The 11,087-nt window shown below is 35.5% G+C and overlaps 1 protein-coding gene across 1 annotated transcript; it reads right to left on the bottom strand.

The window, feature by feature from the left end:
- Positions 1 to 2,075: 2,075 nt before the first annotated feature.
- Positions 2,076 to 5,189, bottom strand: LOC127800476 (cellulose synthase-like protein G1). Its single transcript, XM_052335091.1, has 8 exons — positions 4,596 to 5,189; positions 4,244 to 4,339; positions 4,032 to 4,160; positions 3,733 to 3,945; positions 3,520 to 3,619; positions 3,250 to 3,407; positions 2,795 to 3,142; positions 2,076 to 2,681 (listed from the first exon to the last, which is right to left on the bottom strand). Exons 1-8 carry the CDS (start codon positions 5,181 to 5,183, stop codon positions 2,214 to 2,216), a joined length of 2,100 nt encoding a protein of 699 aa, XP_052191051.1. The 5' UTR covers positions 5,184 to 5,189; the 3' UTR covers positions 2,076 to 2,213.
- Positions 5,190 to 11,087: the final 5,898 nt, after the last annotated feature.

An 11,087-nucleotide genomic window follows, 5' to 3' on the forward strand; every position in this document is an offset into this window, starting at 1 on the left:
CCTCTTCTTTTTCTACAATGTTAACTGTTTTCCTCCTTGGACAATCACTAGATCGATGCCCAACCTCATTGCACTTGAAACATTTTAAAAGAATAGGCTTTGCATAAGGATTAGGGGATTTTGGAAGATTAGAAGTAGTACCTCGAGTGTTTCCCCCCGTTATAGTCTTATTAGGGTTGACTGTATGGGGTGGATTGGAGGGTTGCGCTCATTGAACCGACTTGCCTTTTATCAAAAGCTGGTTGTTTATTTTTATTCCCACTATACTGACAATAGTTGTCATTACGAGATCTCTCACTCAACATTAACTCAGCCTTTAAAGCTAAGTTCCTTGCTTATTGCACACTCAAAACCATCTGAACCCTAATTTTATCACGAATAACAGGGTTCAATCCATTCAAGTAACGAGCTGCTTGTTGATTGTCACTTTCTGACAATTGGTTTCTCTCCGCCAATCGCAGAAAGTCAGAGGTATATTCATTCACACTCTTCATTCCTTGTGCACATCTTTGATAAGCTTCAAACATATATTGTTCATAGTTAGGAGGCAAAAACCTACCTCTTAACAGCTGCTTCATTCGTCTCTATGTCTGAACTAGCTGTCGGCCTTCCCTCAATCTCGTTTCTCTTAATCACTCCCACCAAACAAATGCACCGCCCTTCAACCTGTAAGCCACTAACTTTACTTGTCATTCATTTGGGATCTCCATGTATTCGAAAAAATAGTCAACCTCAGTGATACAATCCAAGAACCCCTCAATATCAAGATCTCCACTAAAGGTGGGAATATCAACTTTTAGTTTATACTCATCGTTGCCCCAGTGGTTGTGCTGATGTGCATTCCTCCTAACCCCTCTACCACCAGGGTTAGCTATTGCTCGACCAAAATCATCCTCTTCATCGCTATCTTCAATCACTGGTCTTCTAGGATTAACAAGGACATGATTAATGGGTGGTCTTCCCGCTCCGGCTTGATTCACCCCATTATTCAGGTTCCTGTCATCATCAACTCGTAGTAAGGTGCCCAATTGGTTGCTATGTTACTTCAATCGTTGCTGGATAGTACGAGTTACTTCCCGCTATTCTTCGATTGCTCTCCGAACTGCGGACAACCCCTGAGCACCGTCACGAGGCTGGTTGCTACCGTTACATTCAAGATTGGCCATCTGATTGGTTGATTAACCGCTCTGATATCACCTGACGCAGCGTGTAGCGCATGTGTGAAGAAAACACACCAAAATAAATCCTTGAAAAAGCAAACTTCAATGGCCGAAGCTTGGCTTTCAAGAAGACGCAAAAACAAAATTGTTTTGCTAAGAAAACCCAAATAGGTTGCTGAAATTTGATTGATTAAAACTTGATTACAAACTCTAGATCCTAGGCATATTTATAGTATTTAGCTAATCAAAATCCATCTAATATTTGGAAAACAAAATCCAACTAGAATCATAATAGAAATAAATCATAAATAAAAGTTAACTAGAATCCTTAATAAAAATAAAATCCTAATCAAACATGAAGTAGAATCCTAAATCAAGTAGAAATATGAAATAGAATCCTAAATCAAATAGAAATATAAAGTAGGATCCTAAATCAAGTAGAATTCTACTACCTAAGTATTAAAATAACATTATGGCACTGCTATTTTGGTGATATTGTTCCGGTTTGGTTGGGTCGGCCTTGGGCCGAGTCTTGATTGGTGACCGCATCACCCTGTTTGATAGTTTTAGGAAGCTTATCACAAACGAAATTCAAATATTTAATCCATTCGACAGACACAAATGATTATATAATTTTACATAAAAATATATTTGAACTCATAAATTTTAAACCTAGCAAAATAAAAATATTACTTGGAGACGGCACTTTTTATTATTTTAATATTTTATATTTTATATTATATTAATACATACATGTAGTGTTTAAATAGTATTTTTGTAAAAAAAAAAACAATTGCCATGCTATTATTTTAGAATTAATAATTATATTTTCTGTATCAACCAAATGTTGAAGAGTATATGAAGAGAAAGTCAGAATCAAAAGGTGAAAACATATAACATTTAAGTGTCCATTTATTGTGTTTATTTCATCCTATTCCAAGTAAAACCACCCTTTTGATCATCAACTCATCAGAGTCATGCGATGGAGCACATAAAGCAGACTATTTTGTGAGGAGAGGCAGAGAAGCTGAAACTGAAAGCAGCTTAATGCTTTCATGACTTGCTTTTTCTCTGAACTATCCCTGCAAGTATGGGATAGTTAATAGCCAGAATCATGGAGCAAATGAGAAGCTGAGCAAGCAACTCATCCAAGCTTCTTTCAAGCGCCACCCTTGCCAGCCCACCAATGAAGCACACCAAGTTCATAAGGGCTATTGTTGCCAAGGGGGCCATGAACATATCAGCCCCCTCGAAATCAAACTTGCCCTTCTCATAGTTTTCCACCTTCTCTTTCTCCAGGGCCTTGTTTGATAGTCTGAACTTTGTCTTCGTCATGCCTAACCACTTCATTGCAGCGTCCAGAAACCCGATCAAGAATGCTGACAGTGACCTGATCATCCCGATTCTCTCCTCGTTCCACCATGTCCTGACCGATCCATTCGTGGAGAATACCTCGAATAGATGTTGGGAAGTAGAGGACATGTAGGAAATCGCAAACACTGCAAACCATGGATCATAGGCCTGTAGGAAAAACAAAGGAAAAGAAGAGAATTAGAATGTTATGCCTGTTAAGATTGATTGTACTCCTTTTGTTTTGACTCTCGCTAAGAAGTCACAACAAGAAGTTATACTACCTTAGGGAATAAGGGGACGCCACTGAGAAGGCACAGTTGAGGAACGGTGCCATATAAGCTGTGAGCAACGGACAAGAGGGGGAAAAGTGTGAGGAACCCGTAACACATACTCTGGAGCACAGACATTCGCGACACGCCATACGTGAGAGGGCTAAACCTCGACAAGCCTATTTGGATCATGGACGAAGTCCATTTCATCAGCTGAACCGAGGTGTCCTTCATGTCCACAGGCGCGCAGCCCAGGAAACACGGCCTTTTTGGATATAGGTACACAGACCTCCATCCTCTGCAATGCAAGAGGTACCCTGTGAAACTGCTCTCCAACAAGCTCACATAAGAGTAACCAATCTGCCATACACGGAACACTACAGTCACATAAAAATCCAAGAAGAGGAAGAAGGAGAAGCTATGGAAAGGTTATATGGTAGGCTGCAATATGCATGCGAATATATTGCCTCTTTGCCCCATTCAGTGCCTTTCTCAAAATTGCAACTAGCCAAATTCCTAGCCTCATGCACAATTGAATTGGATGTTGGCTCATTTTTGCCCTTGAATGAATCAATGAATTTGCTGGACAAGCCAAAATTCCTCTCTGGATCATCTAGAAATGCATCTATGCACCAAGACACCACAGTTTAGTATCAACAAGAATGTCGTCTTTTTCTCTTTTTTTTTTGTTTTTGGTTACGTATAAACATATGTAATGAGACTAGCAAAGGGCATACCCTCATTGTTAGGAGTTCCATACATGGCCTTTCTCTTCATGTAGTAGCCTGTGCCACTGAAGACAGGGCCTCTCAGCCCATCCATGCCTTGCCACCTCAACTGAAAATCATTGGATTCTTCAACTTCATCGACAATATATCTTGAGCCAATTTGCATTGGCATGAAACAAGGAAGAATGATAATGAAAACTAAGGTCTGGGCTTTATGTGTACCATGTATGTAGATCTTGACTGGTTGTCATAGATATCATTCTTGCTAAGATTGTGGAACATTTGAGGGTACTGTACAAAGGCCAGAGATGGAGATACGCTGGGATCAAGATGGAAGCACATTGCTTGCCTTGCTGATGATGGGTCATTGCAGTACATGTCACAGTCCAACACAAGCACGTAGGGCCCGTTGCTCATTATCCCAGACACTCGAAGCTGCAACAACAATTATAAATCTGTAAAAACTAATTCTTCTCAGATGAATAATTAATTTCACACAGAGGGAGAGGGAGAGAGTATACAAGAGCATTGAGGGCTCCGGCTTTAAAGCGATGAGGGTGAGATGGTCTCTTCTCTCGAGATACGTATACAAGAAGAGGTATCTTAGCTTGTTCGTCATTGTCCATTCCGTCCTTTCTATCATGTATTATCTACGGTGGATAAGAAAATTAATTATCAATATAAGATTGTATAAACCTTGACTTAAACTGGTGAATCTAATTCTATTATAAACCTCAACAAGAGCAGGACGATCATGCACAACTTCATCGTCAATCCCATCACTTCCATTTGCTTTTTCGACCTTTTGCTTGAATGATCTGTATTTTGCCTGCACAAAACAATTCAATTATCAGAATCAGGTGACTATTTATTGACCGTCTAATGTTATTACGTTGGCTTAAATTTTCAAACTTTAACTATTGTTATTATTATAATCTTGTTTTAAGAATTGGCCTAAGTATAGACATGACTGTTGAGTATTAACCATTAGTTTGAAGAATATTTTTATTGTTACTAATAATATGATTAACTATATACCTTCGTCGCCATATGTATAGTCAGCAGCAAGTGTCAGCAACACTTACCTTGATCACTTCTTCGTCTGCTTTGAATTCATCAGTCCAGAGCCGATCCCGATCGCCGGACGGCGAAAAATACGCTTCCGGGCACCGAGTCTTGATCCCATACTTCCTACAAAACGGGAGCCAACACTTCGCAAACGAACCCGCTTCCCTAATAGCAAACAGAGTCAAGGAAGAGCCGCCGTCGTCGGAGAGGTACACAGCCAGCTTCTCGGCAGGGTAGTCGAGCGCCATGGCCGACACAACCGTGTTCATCACCTCCAGCACCGGCTCCCTCTTGGGATCCGCCGTGACAATGAACACGTCCACCGCCGGCAGCTCAGTTTGGGCGGGGATGTTCTCCGGGTGAGCCGTGCGGGCCACCGGACGCCACTCGAACGCGGCCGCCAGCACCCACAGGAAGGCGAAAAGGGCCTCGGAGACGGTGATGAGCAGCCATGGCAAAATGGGTACCCCGCCTAGGAAGAGGCGGGAGAATCTGTAGTAGAATTGGGCTAATTTGGCCGTTAAGTGGACGAGATTGTGAACTCTGTTGACGATGACTCGAGTTGGCTGAGTTTTGCAGGTGTGAAGAGCGACTGTGTCCGCCATGACCGTGTTTTCTTGCTTCATTTGTGTGTAGAAGAGAGCTGGCATTACTGTTTTTATACGATGAAACTACCTACGTTGTCGCTGCAAACAAAACATTTAGCCGTTTGAAGGAGATTCGGGTGGTCGCAAGAGATATTTCCCAAAAAATAGTAAGAAAATTAATACCTCTACAGAACTTCTCTTTAATGGCTTTTAAGTTCTTTATGTTTTTCTTTATTTCACATGGACCCCTTTAGAAATGTGTGGTTACATTACATTCACACTCCTATAATTTTGTCTATTTGCAATGAAATTTCTTATTATTTATATATATTTACTGCATCTTAACTATTCTCCTTATACTTAATTTTTATTCACATATAATCCTTTTTTGTATTCTGAATTTTTGTATTAATATATCAAGAAAATAGGTTTATAATCAAAAAGTTATTGCAAATATGCCTTCAAATTAATTTAGCAATGACTACATTATAAAAGTGTCGTCACAAATAATTAAATATCAATTTTAATAAAGAAGGGCCAAAGAGTGAGAAGCATTTAGACATATTTGTCAAAGACTTCTAAGCCATTCACAACGGCGAGTACCATTGAAATCCATGGAAATTGACATTTTTATAAAAAAAAAATTATGATAAAATAGTATTAATCTAACATAAAATTACAGTCTTGTAACCATAATTTATTATAATAATTGTGATGATATTAGATAGATCACCTAATTCTTGCCTCAAATTAAATACCTCTATGAGTGGAGCTTTTATCTTAAGGAAGAAACTCTGACACTTAAATCAATAAAGAAAAAGATAAAGAAATATAAAAGGTTTATGTTTATGTATTTTTACCTTTAGGAGTTCACTTTTATTTATAAATGATGTGAGGTGACACTTAAAGTGTAGTTTGGCTATTGAGTTAAAATTCTCAAATAATTAGAGAAATTTCTAAAATAATAAAAAGATTATTAATTAACTGAATCTACTAAAAAAAAAAAATTCATTGAGCAAGTTTAAAGAATAGACTAAATTTACCTGAATATTTTATGTCAACAATTGATTCAAGCTGGTCGTCGATTCAGATCCAAATTTGAGTGAAATTGGATTTAGAAGACATATGACACTCCCAAATGAAAATGCATGATTTCCAATTGATTTTTGTTAGTATTGGGCACATATAAAAACTATAAGTCAGATCAGACCACATTATAAGATATGCCTTATATTATATTATTCTTAAATTAATAATTTGTCATAATAGACTCCAATTTTAAAGTTGTTATTTGACGTGGAATGGAAGAGACTCTAGGTTGTTTAAATTTTTAAAACTATTAGTCTAGCTATTGGACCATTAGACTATTACACAACATTGTTGTGACAATATCTATATAAAAATTATAATTGGTAAAGAGTAGGGGTAGTAGTGTAAATTAATATTTGTTAATAAAAATTAATAATTAAGGGGATGCCGTTTGACAAAGATTCTTGTTTGGATACCACGCCAAATGATAAATAAAAAATCGTAACATTTGTCAATCAGAACGAAGAGGGAGAGGCTGTGTGGCTACAACATAAGAGTTTAATCACAATGGACAAAGATGTGGAACGACCCGGACCCGGTAAAACCATTTGGATTATATTTATGTTAATAAGTAAAAATATTATAAATAAGTATCTTGGTAATATTTTATTGCATTGATGATACAATGGGGCCGGCTATTGATGTTACATGCATGCCTTCACACACACATATACATACATACATACATATATATATACATAGATATATGTGTATATATGTGACATGACGAATTGACGATGATGATGCAATAATAGCCAGGCCAAGCAATAGTATAGTCTTCGATCGGTTACTGATGATCGTCCTTTGATATCAATTGTACACGTATGGTATGGTGGGTTAATTTGTTAAGGTTTTATCCTTAATTAGCTTATAATAAATGCTGTAATATTAGTGTGTTTAATTAACAATTGAATAGTGGAAATATAAACAATAATTATTGTACAGGATAAGTATTTCCCTCCATTTGGTACGCAATGTAACGGGGGATGAACGAATTTGGATTACGAAAATAGAGATAGTAATTGACGCACGCTTGATCACATATAATATTTCTCTAATAGAGACCTCAACTTAAGGGATGTTTATTGGGCTTATGATATGTAATGTAACTCCCGTATACATAAATATATATATATATATTCTGGAACTTTATATTGGACGACATATGAATATATTGTGGAGTAATTTTGATGGGTTTGCAGGAAATATTTTAAGTATGAGTATATATATGTGGGTAGTCCATGATGGGAAGACAGCCCATAAGCCCTAGTCTCTTCAATTCTTGTCTATTTCAATTAAGATGATGAAGAATGTGAAGAGTTACAATGAGAGGATAAGAGCTTATACATTGTCAATTTAAGGGAGGTTAGTCCTGTTCCATTTAATGTATGATTTCGTTTTCCTAAATTAGCGTTTGTTAAAATGAGTAAGATAAGAAAGTATCAAGATAAATTCAGAATAATTTTCGAATCAAGATATGAAATGATCAAGATAAAGTTGGAAATCATTCTAAGATTTTTATCAAATTATTAGTTAAATTCTTTAAAATATATTAAATGACACATAAGTTATTTTTTTTTTATATGTAGGGACCAAAATATGTTTATTTTGAAGAGATGAGAGATATACATATCTTTAAAAATCAAGATAAAAGGTCATTAATGACTTTTTTAAAAATGATCAGTTAAATTTAATAAATATATCGAAAATAATAGAAGTTCATGATGAATTCTATATCTTAAATTTTTTATCTTATATCTTAATTAATAAACGCCCCTTAGTAGATAACATATATGCTGCTAATGGGGTTAATTTAGAGCTACTTCGGATCATTATATTCTATAAAAATGAAAACAAAACCAAAAAAAAAAACCCTTGTTATTATCCTTTGTGGGCAATCGAAGCCTTAATTACATGATATGGATGTGGTTTGAAGTCTACGAAAGAGACAGATTGAAGTCATTGAACGACGTTTACCATCGACATGAATCATCATGCCAACCAACTACTGAGTCCAAGGTGAGATTTGGTCAGAAGAAATTATTTATATATAAGTGAAAAGTCAGTTCGTACGACTTTACACAGTTTCTTGCTTAAGACCAAACCAGTTGAAACTGTAGAGGTATCTGGGCAACATTTGCCTTTTTGAAGCCCAACTTTTCCACTACTGCCAGAGCCAGACAGCAGGATTAGACCAAGAAAACCATGTGTTTAATGAAACTTAAACAGAAAGAATTAATCTAAACATAAGATTAGTCTTGGGATTATGAGTTCTTTTATGGATTTTATCGCTTCTCAATACATTAATAGCACAAGATAGAACAAAAGCAGAGACTAAACTTTGTTGCGTTTGCTTGTGGTGTAATATATTATATTATATTATATTGCTCGTTTAGCTTGATATTAGAGATGGTGTAAGCAAACAGCCAAATATAGTATAAATTTTTTAACGGTTTACAGTTTCAACAATTAAGACTGTTTAAACAGTGATGGCTTCTCTCCCAAGGCCGTTTCCGCGTGTCATGTTAGAACATAGACCATGTTATATTGTTCCCAATTTTCAAACGGCGGCCAAGTCAACAGCAAAGAATTCATCATCCTGGCCAAGTCAAGCACAACAAACCACCCCTTATTCCCATTGATTAATTAATGACCAAACATCCTGTACCAAACCAAATCTTTGCCTATATATATGCACAGAAGTTGCCACCTTTAGAGCTCATTCTTCCTCCTAATTAAATCAGCTGACTTGCATTTTCCGGGGAAAACTAAAGATGGGTTTTCCTAAGCTAAAGCTACTCATTGTTGCCATCATCGCTGTTCTGTTCATCTCTTCAACTTCAGTACACTTTGCAACAGCCACGAGGCCTTTGAAGAATGGAGAGCAATGGCAAAGGAAGCAAGCAGAGTTGCTGGAGTCGCTGCCCAAAGGCGACGTGCCGTCCTCCAGCGGTAACTCCTGCACCAACATCCCCGGCCAGAGTGGTGGCAATTGCCGATGATCGCTGGAATGGTTTTTCCGGCTGTACAGAGAAGATCCATGAAGTTGCAAAGCAAGCAAGATTCAAGCTCTTGATCGGCTCATAGAGACCGAGTAGTTGTGATTTGTCTGTTTCCTTACTTGAGACAACCATTTACAAGTTTGGTTGCATAGAATTGTTTTATTTGTTCTTTTATTCTTGAAACTCTGGGCATGTTAGTTGTTCTTGGAATTTATATCATCAATATAAATTTGCTTTTTTCCTTCTTTTATTCTAGCTTGTATTATTGTTGTAAGAATGAAAATTTACGAGAAAAACTATGGCTTAACACATACCGTGTCCCTCAATAATTAAAAAAAAAGAATATGATATTTTGTATCTGATATGCAAAACATCAAGATTTAATATTTTAACTATTAAAAATCGTTACTTTAAGTTTTTATCATGACAGAACATTTGCGCGTATATGAACACGCCTATTTTTATAAGTGACACCTCACATGGATAACCAATTAGCAGTGTTTAAATAGATTGACTAATTTGTTATACTCCTTCAATAATTAAAAAATATGACATTTGATAACTAATATATAAAAATATGAAGATTTCGTATTTCAATTATTAAAAATTGTTATTTTAAGTCTTTTATGTGACAAAACATTAGCGCGTACATGAATCCATCCATTTTCACGAATAACACACAACATATAAATGACTAATTTACAGTATTTGAATAAGCTAAAAATACAATATATACTAATTAATTGAGTCAATGCCCATGTTTTCCTGATTTACCAACCATCATATTTTAGTGTTTTACCATGGCTTAAGTCAAAAATGGACAGAATTCAAAGTACATTAAATAAATCTTCATTTTAAATCTTACTCACTATTTCATTTTGAATAAAAACAAAATAGATAATCGACTTTGTTTTGCACAAACATGAGACAAGAGAGTGGCGAATTAGCATATAAGAGAGATTTGCTAGAATTATATATGTATGAAGAAAAAATTAAAAAACACCACATTTTACACTTGTTACATGTGACAAATTTCTAATATATATACACACCATGGCACAAAAGTTTCGTATGAAATCACGTGGCTCAATAACTATAAAAATATCACTACCAATGTGATTCATACCATAATATATATATTTATACTATTATATAAGCAAACACCATATTTTAATATTATAAAATTCTATCAATAAATTATTTTTTAAATTACCAAAAATGTATCTTACTGGAAAAAGAAAGATGAATTCCATTAACAAGATTTAAACTCATAATTTTTAAATCATAATTAATTTCTCAAATAATTTTGTCACTATTAAGGCTCATTTTATTTAAAATTTATTTAAAAAATCTGAAAATAAATTATAACTATTAAATATTATCTAATCAACTTTTATTTAAAATATTTTATTTTCTTATGGATGAATAGTTCATGGTTAGTGGTATTGTGGGATTTAATGCAGGGCTGTGCCTCAATTAAGGGTACCAAATTTGACGAGCCAATTAAGGTCAGACAGATGCGGCTGTGTCTGTCAACCTTAAACATTTTTTAAGTAGCCATCTGATGAGTCAGTATCCACTAAAAGAAGCCAAGTTTGAATTCCAAGCCCATGCCAATCAGAGATTTTTATATATCTAATCAGCAACAAAGTCATGACATATGACCTTTTGTTTTTCCTCCATTTTCTCAGCAGCCAAACAGATATAGAATGAAGCACGTACGTCTGGTAAGCAAGCAGAAGGTTTTTGCATTTTATTGGATATCCATACAATTTTAACATACATAATTGATTAGACTAGAACCATCGAACAATGCAATGGCTCTAAAATC

This window comes from Diospyros lotus, chromosome 4 (genome assembly GCF_014633365.1).
Source record: "Diospyros lotus cultivar Yz01 chromosome 4, ASM1463336v1, whole genome shotgun sequence".
Taxonomy (NCBI): Eukaryota; Viridiplantae; Streptophyta; class Magnoliopsida; order Ericales; family Ebenaceae; genus Diospyros; species Diospyros lotus.

Excerpts from the sequence above, each read along its gene's own strand:
- LOC127800476 (XM_052335091.1), bottom strand. The coding sequence starts at position 5,183 with ATGGCGGACACAGTCGCTCTTCACACCTGCAAAACTCAGCCAACTCGA. Across the intron at positions 3,620-3,732 it reads AGTCAAGATCTACATACATG|TTGAGGTGGCAAGGCATGGA; the intron begins GTACACATAAAG and ends AATGATTTTCAG. Across the intron at positions 3,143-3,249 it reads GCACTGAATGGGGCAAAGAG|ATTGGTTACTCTTATGTGAG; the intron begins GCAATATATTCG and ends CGTGTATGGCAG.